This window comes from Antedon mediterranea, chromosome 9, assembly GCF_964355755.1.
Source record: "Antedon mediterranea chromosome 9, ecAntMedi1.1, whole genome shotgun sequence".
In the NCBI taxonomy this organism is placed as follows: domain Eukaryota; kingdom Metazoa; phylum Echinodermata; class Crinoidea; order Comatulida; family Antedonidae; genus Antedon; species Antedon mediterranea.
Genome location: NC_092678.1, coordinates 3,493,318 through 3,512,477, shown reverse-complemented (window position 1 = coordinate 3,512,477; position 19,160 = coordinate 3,493,318). Strand labels below are relative to the sequence as shown.

General features: G+C 35.2%; 1 protein-coding gene and 1 long non-coding RNA gene across 3 annotated transcripts; both read left to right on the top strand.

Moving 5' to 3' along the window:
• Positions 1 to 10,370: 10,370 nt before the first annotated feature.
• On the top strand, positions 10,371 to 13,847 carry LOC140058681 (uncharacterized). 2 transcript variants are annotated; one of them, XM_072104383.1, is made up of 6 exons: positions 10,371 to 10,465; positions 10,914 to 11,041; positions 11,816 to 11,938; positions 12,197 to 12,445; positions 12,863 to 13,135; positions 13,239 to 13,845. In XM_072104383.1, exons 1-6 carry the CDS (start codon positions 10,407 to 10,409, stop codon positions 13,271 to 13,273), a joined length of 867 nt encoding a protein of 288 aa, XP_071960484.1. In that variant the 5' UTR covers positions 10,371 to 10,406; the 3' UTR covers positions 13,274 to 13,845. The 2 variants fall into 2 exon arrangements, with proteins under 2 accessions (XP_071960484.1, XP_071960485.1); XM_072104384.1 differs by lacking the exon at positions 12,863 to 13,135 and having other exon boundaries at positions 13,239 to 13,847.
• A 534-nt stretch (positions 13,848 to 14,381) lies between these two features.
• Positions 14,382 to 17,624, top strand: LOC140059521 (uncharacterized). The gene is made up of 4 exons (XR_011847214.1): positions 14,382 to 14,474; positions 15,845 to 15,911; positions 16,842 to 16,934; positions 17,303 to 17,624. It is a non-coding gene; the product is annotated as an uncharacterized lncRNA (long non-coding RNA).
• Positions 17,625 to 19,160: the final 1,536 nt, after the last annotated feature.

The following is a 19,160-nucleotide window of genomic DNA, read 5'->3' as shown; positions in this document are numbered from 1 at the left end:
TATCGGCAGTAATGGTTATCCAAACAGTGGTACATCTGGACGACATCCAGAAAGTAGTGGAACAGGAACTTATCCTACATCTGGTGGGACGCGAACAGGAGGATATCCAGGTAGTGGTACAAGAGGAAATGGAAATTATCCTGGTAGTGAAACCGGTACTAATGTAAATCCCGAAAACAGTGGAACTGGAACTTATCCCACATCTGGTGGGACGCGAACAGGAGGATATCCAGGTAGTGGTATAGGAGGAAATGGAAATTATCCTGGTAGTGAAACCCGTACTAATGTAAATCCAGAAAACAGTGGAACTGGAACTTATCCTAACACTGGTGGGACGCAACAAGGAGGATATCCAGGTAGTGGTACAGGAAGAAATGGAAATTATCCTGGTAGTGAAACCGGTACTAATGAAAATCCAGATCGCGGTACTGGCGTTGATGGTTATCCAAGCAGTGGTACAGGAACCTATCCTACACCAGGTGGAACGCAACAAGGAGGATATCCAGGTAGTGGTACAGGAAGAAATGAAAATTATCCTGGTAGTGAAACGAGTACTAATGTAAATCCAGATCGCGGTATCGGCAGTAATGGTTATCCAAACAGTGGTACATCTGGACGACATCCAGAAAGTAGTGGAACAGGAACTTATTCTACATCTGGTGGGACGCGAACAGGAGGATATTCAGGTAGTGGTACAGGAGGAAATGGAAATTATCCTGGTAGTGAAACCGGTACTAAAATAAATCCCGGAAACAGTGGAACTGGAACTTATCCTACATCTGGTGGGACGCTAACCGGAGGATATCCAGGTAGTGGTCCAGAAGGAAATGGAAATTATCCTGGTAGTGAAACGGGTACTAATGTAAATCCAGATCGCGGTACTGGCAGTGATCGTTATCCAAGCAGTGGTACAGGAACCTATCCTACACCAGGTGGGAGGCAACAAGGAGGATATCCAGGTAGTGGTTCAGAAGGAAATGGAAATTATCCAGGTAGTGAAACCGGTACTAATGTAAATTCAGAAACTAGTGGAACAGGAACTTATCCTAACACTGGTGGGACGCAACAAGGAGTATATCCAGGTAGTGGTACAGGAAGAAATGGAAATTATCCTGGTAGTGAAACCAGCACTAATGAAAATCCAGAAAACAGTGGAACTGGAACTTATCCTAACACTGGTGGGACGCAACAAGGAGGATATCCAGGTAGTGGTACAGGAAGAAATGGAAATTATCCTGGTAGTGAAACCAGTACTAATGAAAATCCAGATCGCGGTACTGGCGATGATGGTTATCCAAGCAGTGGTACAGGAACCTATCCTACACCAGGTGGGACGCAACAAGGAGGATATCCAGGTACTGGTACAGGAAGAAATGAAAATTATCCTGGTAGTGAAACGAGTACTAATGTAAATCCAGATCGCGTTATCGGCAGTGATGCTTATCCAAACAGTGGTACATCTGGACGACATCCAGAAAGTAGTGGAACAGGAACTTATCCTACATCTGGTGGGACGCGAACAGGAGGATATCCAGGTAGTGGTACAGGAGGAAATGGAAATTATCCTGGTAGTGAAACCGGTACTAATGTAAATCCCGGAAACAGTGGAACTGGAACTTATCCCACATCTGGTGGGACGCGAACAGGAGGATATCCAGGTAGTGGTATAGGAGGAAATGGAAATTATCCTGGTAGTGAAACCCGTACTAAAGTAAATCCAGAAAACAGTGGAACTGGAACTTATCCTAACACTGGTGGGACGCAACAAGGAGGATATCCAGGTAGTGGTACAGGAAGAAATGGAAATTATCCTGGTATTGAAACCGGTACTAATGAAAATCCAGATCGCGGTACTGGCGGTGATGGTTATTCAAGCAGTGGTACAGGAACCTATCCTACACCAGGTGGGACGCAACAAGGAGGATATCCAGGTAGTGGTACAGGAAGAAATGAAAATTATCCTGGTAGTGAAACGAGTACTAATGTAAATCCAGATCGCGGTATCGGCAGTAATGGTTATCCAAACAGTGGTACTTCAGGAAGATATCCAGAAAGTAGTGGAACAGGAACTTATCCTAGCTCTGGTGGGACGCGAACAGGAGGATATCCAGGTAGTGGTGCAGGAGGAAATGGAAATTATCCAAGTAGTGGAACCGGTACTAATGTAAATCCAGATCGCGGTACTGGCAGTGATGGTTATCCAAACAGTGGTACTTCAGGAAGATATCCAGAAAGTAGTGGAACAGGAACTTTTCCTACATCTGGTGGGACGCGAACAGGAGGACATCCAGGTAGTGGTACAGGAGGAAATGGAAATTATCCAAGTAGTGGAACTGGTACTAATGTAAATCCAGATCGCGGTACTGGCAGTGATGGTTTTCCAAGCAGTGGTACAGGAACCTATCCTACACGAGGTTGGACGCAACAAGGAGGATATCCAGGTAGTGGAATAGGAGGAAATGGAAATTATCCTGGTAGTGAAACCCGTACTAATGTAAATCCAGAAAACAGTGGAACTGGAACTTATCCTAACACTGGTGGGACGCAACAAGGAGGATATCCAGGTAGTGGTACAGGAAGAAATGGAAATTATCCTGGTAGTGAAACCGGTACTAATGTAAATCCAGATCGCGGTACTGGCAGTGATGGTTTTCCAAGCAGTGGTACAGGAACCTATCCTACACGAGGTTGGACGCAACAAGGAGGATATCCAGGTAGTGGAATAGGAGGAAATGGAAATTATCCTGGTAGTGAAACCCGTACTAATGTAAATCCAGAAAACAGTGGAACTGGAACTTATCCTAACACTGGTGGGACGCAACAAGGAGGATATCCAGGTAGTGGTACAGGAAGAAATGGAAATTATCCTGGTAGTGAAACCGGTACTAATGAAAATCCAGATAGCGGTACCGGCGGTGATGGTTATCCAAGCAGTGGTACAGGAACCTATCCTACACCAGGTGGGACACAACAAGGAGGATATCCAGGTAGTGGTACAGGAAGAAATGAAAATTATCCTGGTAGTGAAACGAGTACTAATGTAAATCCAGACCGCGGTATCGGCAGTAATGGTTATCCAAACAGTGGTACTTCAGGAAGATATCCAGAAAGTAGTGGAACAGGAACTTATCCTAGCTCTGGTGGGACGCGAACAGGAGGATATCCAGGTAGTGGTGCAGGAGGAAATGGAAATTATCCAAGTAGTGGAACCGGTACTAATGTAAATCCAGATCGCGGTACTGGCAGTGATGGTTATCCAAACAGTGGTACTTCAGGAAGATATCCAGAAAGTAGTGGAACAGGAACTTTTCCTACATCTGGTGGGACGCAAACAGGAGGACATCCAGGTAGTGGTACAGGAGGAAATGGAAATTATCCAAGTAGTGGAACTGGTACTAATGTAAATCCAGATCGCGGTACTGGCAGTGATGGTTTTCCAAGCAGTGGTACAGGAACCTATCCTACACCAGGTTGGACGCAACAAGGAGGATATCCAGGTAGTGGTACAGGAGGAAATGAAAATTATCCTGGTAGTAAAACCGGTACTAGACCAGATGGGTACAAGCCCGATAGTAGAACAATGGATGAAAATCCACAAACATTTCCAGAAAGTGGCTTAAATAGGAATGGTTATGTCAGTCGATTGAGACCTACCGGTGGTACAGGTATGTATCCAGTTAGCGGCTCACAAAGGAAAGGATACTTAGACAGAGCATCACCAACTGGTTATCCAATTACTGGTTCCGGTATATACCCAAATAGAAGAACTGGCCTAGAACCATACCCAGACAGGAATACTAAGAGTGAATCATTCCATCCAGATGGAGACTCAACAGAGAACCCATATACTAATGACAAAAACTATCCAGATAATAGAGGAAATTCACAGAGTGGAGTTGGAAGAAATCATGAGGACGGTAGTGAAACTGATAGAGATACTAATCCATATGGTATGGAAACAGAAGGAATGTACCCAGATAATGGTAATGAGGGTTTAGTGACGCCCAGTAGCAGTTCAGCCCATCCAGAGAGTGGAACCAAAACATTGGTTTCAGGCAAAAGTACTAACTCTAACACAGGTACACGACCAACTACTCATAATGGTGACGAAGTACATCCAAGTAGAGGCCCAGATGGTACTGCAACTGTAGCTAATGGGGGTAACTGTTGTTTTATACATTTATACTTTGTAATGAGATATTTATATTTTATTTTAAAATATTCATATTTTGTACCTATTCACTCACCAATGATTTTGGCCGAAATATTATTATTATGATTATTGAACATTTCTTTTGCAGACAACAACGAATGTCCAGATAATTGTCCATTAGTTGACGATAAAGTATGTGGTACGGATGGTATTTCCTATGTCTCGCGCTGTATTTTGAAAGCTGTGGCATGCAGAAAAAATTCAAATACCAAGATAGCATATTTAGGACCTTGTGAAGTAGATATTGCTCCTGTAATGCCAGACCCTCCAATAAATGGCCCAGTGGAGGCTGAACCCACAAGACGTATGTTTGACTTTCTTTATTATTACTATTATTGGTATTATTATTATTTAAATATTTATAACTATGCCAAACCCTTCTCATGCAGGATTTTGAATCCATACCTAGTATCTTCACATTTCGAAAGGATTTTAGTATGGTTGAACTTTATTAATACATTACATAAAATAATAATTATTATGTTACTCACATACAGCAGCGAAAAGTGTTTGTAGAGATAGCTGTCCACTTCAATCCCGTAACTCCCGTGTGTGTGGTACTGATGGAAACGACTATCCATCCGCGTGTGTTTTGGAAATATTTGCTTGCAAACTAAACATCATCGAACTGAGTGTGGCTTATGCAGGACAATGTAGAAATGACGTAGTGCCTACAGTTGGTCCATCTGCTCGTCTAAATAGAGGTAGGTTTGTCGTCTCTGTGGATGTGTTTGTTCGTGATGTAGGTCTTCCAATCTCGTCCTATAAATTATATTTAGTTATTATTCCAGTGCAATATGAAAAGGGTAATTACAGGTTATGTCATAAATGTTAACGATTTCCACTCAAAATTTTGCAAAATGTATACGTTTTGACCATTTATTAATATATTTGCTTCATTAATGTGACAAAAAAATGAATTATTATACTAAAGCTCAAGGAACGCCCACTAATAGAAATCGCCAAACCAAGCAAAAGAAAGAACGAGCCGAGCAGCCCAGAACAGGAGACGAACAACCTGTTGGAACCAACGAAAGATCCAGCCAGCCATCCACAACAGGAAAAAGTAAATGTTTTTTTAAATATATTTATTAATAGTAATCATTTATTTCATTGGATAATTAATATTAATTACTCAAATATAATTCCAATTATTGAATAAAAGACTTTCTTTCTGAAATCATGGAGCTCAAACTCTATAGAGATGATAGATATCTTAATAGGTAAGGTAGGTAATATTAGGTAATTTCCCGAACAGGAAAGGGTAATTTCCCGAACAGGAAAGGGTAATCCCCAAAAACAGGCATCCAAAAGAGAATGAAGTATCGGGCTTACGTTTATAACGCTCACTTCAATTTATTGATTTAAAAACGATATTTATTAATACTATTATTATCTTTTCTGTCTACTATCTTTAATTTACAGACAAAAGAAAAAAGTGTGTCGAACGATGTCCAACTGGAAACTCCACTTCAAAAGTATGCGGTACTGATGGCAAGACATATCTGTCAGAGTGCCATCTAAAGGCCGCTGGTTGTAGACGTAATAATCCAGACCTATGTGTAGCCTACTTGGGTCCATGCGTTGATACAATCGAATCTCCCAGCAGGTTTGAAAATCAACGATGACAAAATAAGTTAAATTTTCCTGAACATTCTGAATAGTCAAATTTTGATTTTTTTAATTTATTTTGAATTTGTTTCAGAATATTCTTGTAAGTGCATAACTTATGTATGTATTTACAACCTCAGGCCTAGTACATTGGATTACTTCTTGTATGCCTATATGTTGTATTAAATTACGCTGAATGATATGGCATAAAACAATATTCGGAATCATCATGTACTTATACCTATACAAATAGGTAATGTAGTTATTTCCTGAACTGGAGAGGTCGCTAGTATAAATTAGAAATAAAGAAAATAAAATACGCCCTCTAGTATGCTAGTATTCCCGGCGTTACTGACGTCAAATTGAAGTGGTGACTCCGTATTAACTGCATACTTTTTAATACAATTTTAGACATGATTGTTACTCATCTTAATCCGTCATTTCAGCGTATCGTTAGAATTAATAAGACAGTTGATAATCTGTCTTGTGAAAATGTACTTTAAAGTTAACCACTAAAAGTGTAATCTGAATTCGCGCCAAAATAATCTATGTATAATACTCCTAAACTTCCTTTCTATGAAAAAATGTCAAAATACTAAACAAATAAGACGAATGAAAGTAGTATGGAATCTATCTAATCGTATATAAATTGCACAATCTATAATTGGTGAATAGTTATTAAATTGAAAACTTTGAAAACAGTGTTTGTAGTAATTTATATTCAATGTCTATGATGTCTATTTTATATGATATTAAACAGAGATCCATAAATAGTAGGCCTAAAATAAAGAATGTAGAGAGGGTCAAGCTTTAAGTGGTGTCGTTCCGGCTCAGTGTCACGAACTCCTCTCACGTATGTTTCCGAGCGGTTGAAAATACTTTAGGAACTCTCTTGTGACATAAAAGTATACACACAAAATCCACAAAGTTGTAAAATAACCCCAAAACAAAGCTTTAATTTCAATCAACTTCAACTTTTAACAATCCAGTAAGCACTTTAAACAACAGCTTCACAATAACTTTACAATATAATATCCAACCTCTAATCCAACAATCTTCTTTAAAATAAATGCTTCAATAAAAAATCCTTCTCCCTCTTACAATTGTCATACTTCCCCTTATATACAATATGTTCCTATTGTTCTAGATCATTCTTTATACTTCTCATTATTACATGATTACAGTTTCTATTAATAGTACTTCTGGAATGTTCCTGATTGTTCTTATTAATTATGCATGGTTTCTTAAATCAAAACATCTTATTCTAGAATGTTCTTGTAAATACTAAGTTACTGTATCTGTTAGGAATGGTAATTTATTACAGTCAGATATGTAATAGCCTACAAGGAATATTTGACAACCCTTCTCTTCCGAAAGAAAAATAGGCCAACTTGGCAAAAATAAGAGTTCTTTGAGACCTGCCACATGGACCTGCCATGATCGAACTCAGCTTAAGCTCTGACTACTACGATCCAAATGAAGTGGGCCCATGATGTATTGCATTTCTATCTTAGCTAAACTAAGAGAGAAATACAATAATATTAGCATGTTTGTATTAGTTGTGTCATTATTATCTAATAAAAAGTGTTAATTAAATCTATTAAAAACATTTCATGGTTGTAAAATTTATCTCCAAACTTAATTTGTTTTAATAACAATATAATGAGTTAGTAGGCCTATGTCACACCCATGTTTCGCCTCATCATTTTTGTAAATTCTATTACAATGTAGGCCTAGGGTATATAAAGTAATTCAAGATTATATTGGCGGATTTACATTCTATTACTCTTAATGAACAAACCAAGTTCGACTGTCATCACGTCCAAGATAATGACATTTTATGTCAGAAAATTGGCATTCCATGCGTTGATACAAGACAGTGAAGATGTTCTACCCATGTCAAGTTGTGGCTTACGTGCAAACAGGCATGCTACTTATATGAATCATTCTATAAAAATATTACAAAGTCATGAAAATCCCCGGATTTTGACATCAAATGACAATACAATGCATAGTGATATTGATGACTCGCTATTAAATCTTTGTTACATAATTTTGAAAATACTTTAAGAAGTTTTTAAAAAAATACTCAATAATATTAAAATGAATCTACATTAATTGTTGAGATACGATTCTTTGGACAAACTTAATATAAGCACAGATTGTGGGGGGCTTAATAGTCCATTTTATTGACTATAGGTCATTCAATAAACAAGACAGATAACAAAGCAAAATAACAGGTGTTGCTAAAATTATAAACATAAATATATGATATTGATAATTACATCAATGGTTTTCTTAAGCCTGTTTTCTTGTCGACGTTATTCGACGCTATCGTTAACATTAATCGGCAATCTTCTACGTAAACATTGAAATGTTAGCGATTTACAGGAAAAGGTAATCGCTATCGTTATCATTTCAACTTGATCGTTTTCAAACGATCGTCGTTGAACTTTTAACGATCAACGACGATAGCGTCTACTAACGTCGACAGGAAAACAGGCTTTAAGCTTTACCCCAAGTTTATTGTATAATTATATTATGGGACGAGTCAACGTACTTTAGCCTAAGTTCTATTGGTCATTTGCCAAAAGTCTTCCATCATCAAGGTATATCTTGCAGATGAACTCTTTTTAGTTGCCAACGTTAGGCTTATCTACGCGGTTGATCTACCAGAACCAACAAGATCGTTTGCAAGTTTGCAAGCAAGAAGATTAACTTAGACGATTACGAGGTGGATCGATGGGGATTACCTACAAATTGTGACTTACACTTTTCTATAAATCCAACATATTACGACTAAGCCTACAATATCAATGACTTACTCTAAATACTAAAGCAAAAGTGAAACGCAACGAAACGCACGTGGTCACAATGGACTGATTGAGCTACTAGACAAGCAACTAAACAAAAAAGCAGAAACTGAAAATTGAGTGCATGTGTTAAATTAGACCCTTGACGATATCTAGGAAAGCTAAACACCTTAAAGAATCTTAATTGATAAAAAATCAACATTCATTTCTCAAAATTGTCAAAGTCATGAGTAACATTAAACTGAACAACTAGCTAAATATAATAATAGCATTGTCATATTTTCTATATTGCATGGGCGGAGGAGGGAAATGAAGTGTGATGTGCCCAAATATGGTAGTGATATGGCCAAATATGGTAGTGATATGACATCATCCATGTCCATACAGTGTGATAGTGTAGACAGAGTTTACCAAATGGATGGGGCAAATTAGAAGTAAATCTAACAAATGAAAATGACCATACAGTGTATATCGTCAAGTAAAAGTGTGTATACCCACAGCACGAACCTAATATATCTATAAAAAGTCCTAGACAGATAGTAATTTTGTTTTGTCATAGTAAATTAATACCATAGTCTGACGTCACTTAACGTGCGCCGGTGCGGACAAAACACTATCAATATTATCGCGCACTTACGTATTTTTGTTCTGTTGTTATGTCCATACATTAAAAATATACTTTGGTAAAAAAAGTTATTGAACTTGTAATCGAGAAGCCTGGACGTTGCAAACAATTTGTAATTATTGGTTCATAGAAACGCCCATCTTAACTATTGCGGAGGCGTACGTAATTGTTCACATCCTGTCTTCAAAGTGGCTAAGTCAACTTATAAACTGATGGTGGGGTGGGTGACATTTTTAAAATGTCGATCAATGGAAAAATGTAAATTCAAACACAACCTAAAGCATACAATATGTGTTTACAGATAGATATAAGTATTTTATGCTGTTTTATTCATTAATATTGCGACTTGTTAACCCAAACCATCTCATGCACTTGTTTTGAGATTCTTAGGTGCCGGTCCATAAATAGATTTCGAAATAGTTTTTACTTGTCTGCCATTATAGCACCGAATGAAAGAGAATATTAATGTGACCATTTTTTTTCGTAGTTTTGCACCGTATTTCTCCTTTGTACTGTGTACGGTCTGTATATATTTTTTATCAAATGGAAATTACATTAAAACAAAAATAGGATAACCAAACTGATTGTCTTCGGGATTTACCGGAAGTTCATCAGTTACAAAACGCATACATCCTCAATGTATATTTTTAACCAAGTCATCACAAAATGATTCTTAAAATCGGTGACCACTGTGGTGACATTAAACATAGTAACCTAACTTTTAAAACGCTAATAAAAACATTTTCTCACGATATAACAGAGAATACTCTTTTGTTTCAGAGATTAAATCATCTTTTGACACATTTCCTATTGGTAGTCGTGGTATAAGTCAACTTCCGACTACCAAATCCTAAATCTCACTATCTCAAAATCTATCTATCTCTATAATATATCTTTACTACTTTTATATAAGTATGTACATATAAACATATTATAAGCTGCAAATTTAATTACAATAGACTTTGAAAAACTCCAAACTAAGAACATAACAGCAAAAGGAAACTTAATTAATCTAATTATTGTACTTCCTATAATTAGAAATTTGTGGAAATGAAATAAAATCAAAGACCATGAAAGACAGTGACGTCAGACTACATGCGTAATTGTTTCCGTCTTAACCAAGTATTATAAAGTATGTATATATATGTTTCACAATAGAACACTTTTATGGTACCCTGAATCAAACAAGAAGAATCAACCAAGGTATGTATAATGTTACTATTTAACATAGGTTTAAAATCAATCATAAAGAAGTATTTAAGTACTGTTGCTGCTATTGCTGCAAAACTGTGTTAGTTTATCACCTGACATCTAACCAATCCGTATGAATCACTGGGCTATTAATTCGTTCCCATGAGGAAAGATTGCAATGATAATTCTAATACATGTGGTTCCATGGAAGGGCACATTAGGGTAGGGTATGCACATCCTAGTACTGTGTAAGAAAATAGAACACCACTATCCAGGGGATACTTTCCTGAGAAACAATATAAGTTGTAATACTACGACCAACCCATATTCAGGAGACACTCTCTAATAAGGGAATATTTTGTTGGGGCATCTTTTAATATTAATTCTATACTGTATGTATATATCAATAATGCTGTTTAATATTGACAATATAATTCATATTTGTTTATTGTTTTTGTAGTTCCAATATGACGAAATTAAGTATGCTTGTTGTACTAGGCCTAGCCTTTATAACCATGACCTCAGCTGCCCCTTACTACCAGAGGTACAATAACAACCCCTTTCAGCATTTTCTCCGATATGGTCAAAGTAAGTAAAAACTATACTATTCAATTACTGAAAGAATATCACACAAGTACGAAGTACAGTGTTCATTAAATGTTAGAAGTTTCTTTTCATTTGGCTATCATTTTATATAAAATATATTGTACATTCTAAATAATTAAAACTATAGATCTAAATAGTCACACTATTAAATACTATAAATTTGGCACAATCATCAGGAGAAGTACAAAATATGTAATATCTGTGCAGTAGGTGCGTACAATTAAAATATATCATTCGTTTACCGTATGTATATCGCCGTTTACCGTACCTAAAGAGCCAACAACAACATCGGCAAGGGTTCGAGGCCGACTCGCTCCTAGTTCTGGTGGTGGAACAAGTCTTCTCGGATAAGGACTATAAACCGTAGGTCCAGTGTACATAGTTATAACCTGTGTGTACTTTAAAGAACCCAGTTCATTATTCGAAAAAGAGTAGGGGGTTACCCCGGTGAACTGGTTCACACAATAGCCCCTGTATCAGGGGGATTACCACCTATCTGATAGGACAGTGATTAATTCACTATTGGAAATCCTTGGCCACATTGCCTAAAGACATAAAATAAAAATAAATAAAATAAATCATGTAATCAATTGAGCTAGAACATGACATCCGCAGTGATAAGGACATTTACATATAGTTCTTAAAAAGTTCGAATCTTGGTTGGTAAGGGGACTTTTTACAGATTTTACATAATGTTGTTGTTTTTGTTGTTATTGTAATGCAATTATAATATAAGACGTATATTTTCTTTGACAGTGAACGACAATGAAAACGAAAATTACGAGAGAGAGAACAAATTTGCAGACAATGTACAAAACGAGGACGACAGTAGTTCGGAGGAAGACTCTAGTGAAAGCAATGAAAGCAGTTTTACAAGTGGTTGGTATAGTTTGAAAAATATATAATGCACTAATATACTTGATCAATGTCTGAGGAGGTTCTGTAAAGATGGGAACTTAACATGGTTAATACTTTGACCAACAAGTGCATTAAAACATCTTGAGATGGGAATGAATAACTTTATTAACACTGCAAAATGGCCTATTCAAGTTTATTCGAGTTTATTCATCTATATCATATTTTAAAGGACAAAGCATCTTTAAACGGTGATTTAATAATATGTTTTTTCTTTGGTAGAGTTGTCATCTTTATCTTCAGTGGTGGGACCTAGCAGTCTAGTAGCAGAGTCATCCATGACAGATCCTCCAGTAGAGATTGCTACTGCTACAATCCCTCTTGCGACAACAACTATAGCTATGCCAGTTGAAACGACCACCACAGTCCGTGAAACCACCACCGTTCGTGATACCTCTACGCCACGTCAAGTTGATAGAGGAGACGCTGGAAGTGGCCCAGCCCCTGGTGTAAACTCACCTCAAGTTAATGGTAAAACTTTTCTACCTTAAGATATATTGTGCTAATATATTGCGATGTTCATAATTATCTGTATTTCGTTCTGTTTTGGGGCCTATTTTAACTAATCAAATCAGGTGGCCTTTTTTATCACTAGTATAAGTATCTAGAAATAAAATATGATCATCTATATTGACATGAAGGGAAACAAAAATTAATGAGTGGGCAACCTACCATGCATGAATTGGAAAGAACATAGACGTCACGTTTATTTATTACGTAAATACGTTACGTTAATAAAGGTAACATCGAAGGAGATACGGGTGACGATGTTGGTAATATTGCATTAAGTTAAGTATACCAGTATACAACTATGCAATATGATCTATTAATATTATCAATGGTAGTGAGGGAAAATTTGAAGTTAATGGTGACATTTATTTACTACAGTCGTCACAACCGGCGCAATGGTGACAAATGCCAAGAGGGCAACGGAAAAAACTAAAACTACACAAAAAATCACTCCTGAGCCAGCAAAACCGACCTGTAGGACATCATGTCCACTCGAAAACGACGCCGTGTGTGGTAGTGACGGGGAAACCTATGTTTCACAATGCGTCTTTGAAGCCGTAATGTGCAGAAACAACACACCAGAGTTCTTTGTAGAACATAAAGGGGAGTGTAAGACTGAGCAACTGGCACCGGATACGGCTAAAGAACCAGGTAATTACCACCTGGCACCGGCATGATGAAAGGGCAAAAAACTATAAAAAAAAAAACTATATTTAATATTTTGATATTAATATTATTATTACTGTTTTTTTAGGTAATCTAGATCCTGTAGGCGACCAGATGCCTTAAATGACGTAGAACCATCATTGTGTCAATGTTACTCTGCACTTCATCAACTGTAAACTGTTCCTACTGTTCACAAATGAAACACATCGAAACTGAAATACTAATATTATACAAAATTATTGATAACGCTTTGTAAAAATCAATTGATAAGCATGTCGCTCAGAGGTAACAAAGAAGACTAGAAACTAAGGTGCTATTTATATACGTTATCATTATCTCCTATAATTGGGATTACTTTATTCTATTTTACAACATTGATAAAGAAAAGAAAAGACAATCACGTGAGCAAAAGCTGATAGAAAAGGTATCAAATATGGAGTCCATAATTAATTATGCATTTGGAGAAGGGGTAAACATTTTTTTGGGGTAGACTTGATGTATATTATTAACACATCATTTACAACGAAATATATTCAAATATTATAATATTGAACTAATAATAAACTGAATTGTATATTGAATAAATTATTAAAACAGTCGCTGGCAGGTCCATTTTATATAACATTAAATGTAGTCAGAATAACATAATATTTTACCATTATGTACGTACCTTGAATGAGTACTAATAAAATATGAAAGTAAAACAATGTTTTATTGTCGAACTGTAATATTATATATACAAATATTATATATACAAATGTTACACTAATCCAATTTATATAATACATTAAATTTAAGACACCAGTTTTCAGTCACTGGTCCCCAGTTTTTGAGAACTTGTTCCTCGCTAGGAACCAATACTGTCAATCGAATTGTAAGCGATTTTGTCTATGACGCGCGGCACGTGCCAAAACTTATGAAGATACGATTGAAGATACACATTAGATACGTACGAAGTATCCGTCGATTAGGTTGCCAACAAATATCAACATTTATATTAGATATTAATAATATAAATCAATTGATCTCGTGTGTGCTATACATCAATTCTTACTAGCCATGATTAATTGAGGTTGGATTAGATTTTTGATGACACACGGGTTCTCGTCTGTAGTGGATTTAACTTAAAACCTTTTTTTATCATGTGAAAATGGCCTACGTGCGGGAGACCCAGATATTGGCAACCCTGCACTGCCACATAATCATTCAAAAAAAAGTATAAAAATGAGAAATGCTTTTAAATTGAATCACATATTTGTTTGTAAGCAACTACCAAGCACTTCAAGTCGTGTATATTGTTGACGAGATCATCCAAAAAAAAAAGGTATTTATTGTATTTAAGTATTTTTGGAAAACAGTTCTAATTACTTAAACTTCAGGTTACATCTTTTATATCAATATTTTTAAATGTTTAGTGGTTTCGTTTCAATTGCATTTGTCAGCGTCACAATTTACGTAATGGCTGCCCTACAATATTATAGTGACTTCGGTTAGTCAATTTCTATACTTTTTCATATCGATTATTCTATGGCGTTATATTATTAGCTTCATCAGTAGTGAGTACTTTAATTTGGTAATTTAAAACATTTCACATACGCTACTACCAAACTAGTTTGACAAAGAAAAGTGTGCCCAAATATGGTAGTGATATGCCCAAATATGGTACTGATTTGACATCATCGTATCCATATATGGGCCCATCACATTTGTTTGTCACGTAAAGTTTGATGTGTAACAGAGCTTAATAACAATATTGCGAATAAATTTGATTATGCCGCACAGTATACATCAACAAAACATTGCTAATAATAGGTTCTCAGGGCACGCATGGTCAGGGGGTGTTCAGCAGAGGGAAACCCCTCACTGTAGGCTTGCGTTTCTTAAAATAGGTATAGCGAAAGCTGTGGGTGTAGCTTAGTTCCATTTAGCTACTAATACATTTGTGTCGGATGCCAAAGAGAGAAACACGGAGAAACAATTAAGGTACTATAATTATCGAAAATTAATACCGTCACATAGAGAGGAACTAGTTATCAGAGATTCGTGACAGCTCAGAAATTTAGCGAGATATATTCCATTCACATGTTAAGTCAATAAACTGTTCATGGAACATCTAGATTAATTGGGACTTTAAACTCTAAACAAGTAAAAAATGTAATAGAATTGAGGATTTGTAATCTTAGGGCAATAAAAGGGCAAATGGTTTTGGATGACGCTTTAAAGGCAAGGGTTCGGTACCTCTAAAGGCCAAAGTCAAGGGGTCGGTACACGTCCCCTAAAGTGTCTAGGCCAATGTCAAGGGATCGGTACACATCCTCTAAAGTGTCTAGGCCACTTTCAAACCCCTTCAAACAGGAAAAGGAAATTATTGAAATATTGTATATAATTTAAGTTAATTATTCATTAATATTGATAACGAGCGAAACTAACAGACATTGTTTTTAATTGGAGTTTAAAATTGAAAATTTGAAAAATAAAAAGGTTCATATAGAATGGAGAGTGCCAGCACTGGAAATGGTGATGAAAACAACAACAAATACGAGTAACGTACATTAAATCGACCAATCACAAACAATGGGTCACCCAAACTGTTACTTGTGATTGGTGAAATTATTTGCGTGTACATATACGAGGAGCAAGATTCTTCAAATATCTAAAGTTACCATACTATATTATTGTTTTTCTATTTTATAGGACATCATGCGTTATTCGTTTTTCTTATGCCTCGTTCTTATTATAGCTGTGACGGCAAGACGAGAAAGTAAGATTCATAGTATAGTGATGTATGAACAAATACAGTACAGCCCCTTTGGGGCACCCTTATTAAGATGACAATCATGATATATGTGATACCCTATTAAGGTGATACCGTTACTGTTAAACAAATGAAGAGCATGTTAATAAACATTCCGGTCAACCAACTATTATGACACTCATTTAAGGGGAACTTACTGGGTCAAGAACTTATCCCCTTTGTAGGAGTTCTAATGTATTAATACATATCTTTCTAATAATACTAATAATAATGACATGCATGCAAATGTTTATTTATTTAAAATCTTATTTGTGTTTATACCTGTGTATATGATCGTCTGTGAACAGGATTGCCCTCTTTTAATTAGGACAGTGAGTTATACATTATTAACTGTGTGCTATTGCTTTTGCACGTAAAATGCAGGGCCCCAATGGAAACCAGTTTTTAACCGTTTGGGCCACCCTGGGTAAATAAATGTAAATAAATAAATAAATAAATAAATAAATAAATAAGAAGAACATTATATACGTTATTCTAATTATTTCCAAACGAAATTTTAGTGATACTTTCAGAAAGTGTGATTCTTTCTTTTTTTTTCTTTCTTTTATTTCAATAAGCAATGGCCCCCGGCCTATTTCTCATAATAAAATCTATATTATTTTCGGACCTACTTTGTCATAAGCTTTATATAAGTAAGTTGCAAAAGACTTAATTGTATGGGTTTCAATGTTTACAAACATATTTTTTAACCTGTATACATTTAAATCAGACATATATTTTTTTTCCCTAATGGTTTTATAAAAAGGAGAGTAAAAAAGAAAAATGTTTTTCATCTTATAAACTTAATTGATCACAAAATGTATCATTCAATTGGAAATATCGCTGTTTGATGGGGTTGAAATAAATATTTAACATAATAAACTTTTCTAATGATAGGGGCGCGAAGGCAAGACGACGGTACAGCCTCTAACGAAGATGGAGGTCCCGCTCAACTCGGCGCCGGAGGAAACACAAATTCTAACGAAAACGGTAATTATTTGGAACAACTAAAAAATAAATTACGTACATAAAAAATGGTGGGGAATGACCTGCGACTCAGCCTTCTTGGCTAAATTGCGCACATATGTAAATGACCTAAGGAGCCATCCAGAAGGCGCTATCTCAATGGAATACTAATCAACCTACATTAAATCACCAAACGTTTATTATATATTATTTAAAATATATATAATGTATCATTTACAGTTCATATATTTTTCACCGTATTATTTACATTTAGCTCATCATTTACTCAGCGATGTCACTCCAATTTGTACAACCATTGAAACAAAGTACAGTTAATTTAAATTACATTTATTATGTTATCATACTTACTGATATATATTGTTTTATTTTAGCTGCTCCAGCAAATCTGGCGAACGTGCAAGCTAATTCTCAGTCGGGAGAAGATAAATGAAAACAAATCGCAATTTCAACAACAAAATAAATATGTAGATCTGTGCATATTTTCCTGATTTTAATTAATAGTTAGATTAATTATTTCATTATTTTAAGAAAATTAACAGCATCAACCAGAGTGTAATTATATAAATACACTCCATGATCTAACAATATATCATATCATCATATCATCAATTAAGAAATAGTGGATGCAATTTATCTATAACAATCAACCGGTAATTGTTGTATATTTATTGTATCTGAGTTTACTATTTCAATAGGCGTACAAAATGGTGATACAGTATAAGAATTTGTTTTGTTATGTTCAAATAAAAACGATCTACTTTAAATAATAATACAGCTTATCAACGGGTGTAATAAAAACAAGTATTCTTGGTGAAATAAATATAAATGTAAAATACTTTGAATTATTAGGCCTATTTTGTGAGAAACTCACGCCGACAGTATCGAAGTCATTTCGGGTTAAACCAGGATAAACTGCCTATAGTCTACACTAGCAAACTTTACCAATTATTTGATAGCATACTCCGATTTAACTACTGTAGAAGTTCGTTATGCAAGCTGATAAAGTTAAATTTGCTAGTGAGGATTTGTCCCTAGCAAACTTTGGAGAACTACCTTCTCTTACTGGAGGCTGACTTTTTGTACATCTGCAGATTAATATGAATACAACGAAAGTTACTTGATTGGCTGTGTTCATCATTCATATCAGCAAACTAGTTTGTCAAGAAGGTACATAGCCTAAAACTTAAAACTTTTGTTTGCAAACTTGAGCAAACTCCGAGTTTTTTTTTTGTTTTTTTTTTTTATTCAGGTTTATACAATAAAAAACATGCAGCCCGAAGGCTGAAATTGTTGATTTACAAAAATATATATATAAATATATGGAAACAGAAACATTTAAAAAAATTAACAAATTTGAAAAAATCACTTAAAAAAATAAAATATACGTTCGAGCTCTGTCTACATTATCAAACTTTATGTGAAACAGAAACGAAATCTAGGCTTACAATAGCAAACTTTAGTTTGCAAACTTGAATAATGCAAACACAAATTTGGTATGTGCAGACCTGGATTAACTTCTACTACTACTACTTTTTTTGTGGATATAAATAAAAGAAAAAAAGCCTTTTTAACGAACGAAATAAATAATAACGTATAATGTTGTTTGTGTTATTTTCTATAATTAACATTTTTCTTTTTTATTAGGATAAAAAATGAAAACATTTGGCTTTTTACCAATACTTATTGTCCTGATTGCGTTATCTGCAGCTTACTGCAAGTAAGATTAATGTTTGTTTATATATATATTTATTGAAATGTATGTACATCATTAATGACTTTTTAATTATTGTAAAAAATATTGCAAAACAAATCAGTAATAAGATGCCATAAGTGGCCCAACGATGACATAAAAATGTGTACACTTTGGCAGATAATATACAAAGTTTTCCTTGATGACTGAAAGTTAGTTTTCTGTACACACAAAATATTAACCTAAACATCACTTTAAAAATGATTATCTTTTTAACCTTAAACCGAAATTAGGCAACCAATACATATATTAAATAAAAAACCACAATAATTAAGGTTCTAAAAGCCGAATAAAATCAACTAATCAAATAATTACAATATTTATAGTGACTCGAAGGTAAGATGATGATTCCGCTCAAGGAAACACAAACTCTAATAATCAAAACGGTAATTAAAATCTGAAATGGAATAGATTAAAACCAAATTATTTAACGAAACATTTCAAATATTGCTTGTTAGTTCTATTGTTCCATTTCTTTT

What these genes read in the sequence shown, in the direction of transcription:
- LOC140058681 (XM_072104383.1), top strand. Translation starts at nt 10,407, where the DNA reads ATGTTTCACAATAGAACACTTTTATGGTACCCTGAATCAAACAAGAAG. An exon ending in AACAAGAAGAATCAACCAAG is followed by an intron (nt 10,466 to 10,913) that starts GTATGTATAATG and finishes TTGTTTTTGTAG; the next exon opens with TTCCAATATGACGAAATTAA. An exon ending in GGATACGGCTAAAGAACCAG is followed by an intron (nt 13,136 to 13,238) that starts GTAATTACCACC and finishes CTGTTTTTTTAG; the next exon opens with GTAATCTAGATCCTGTAGGC.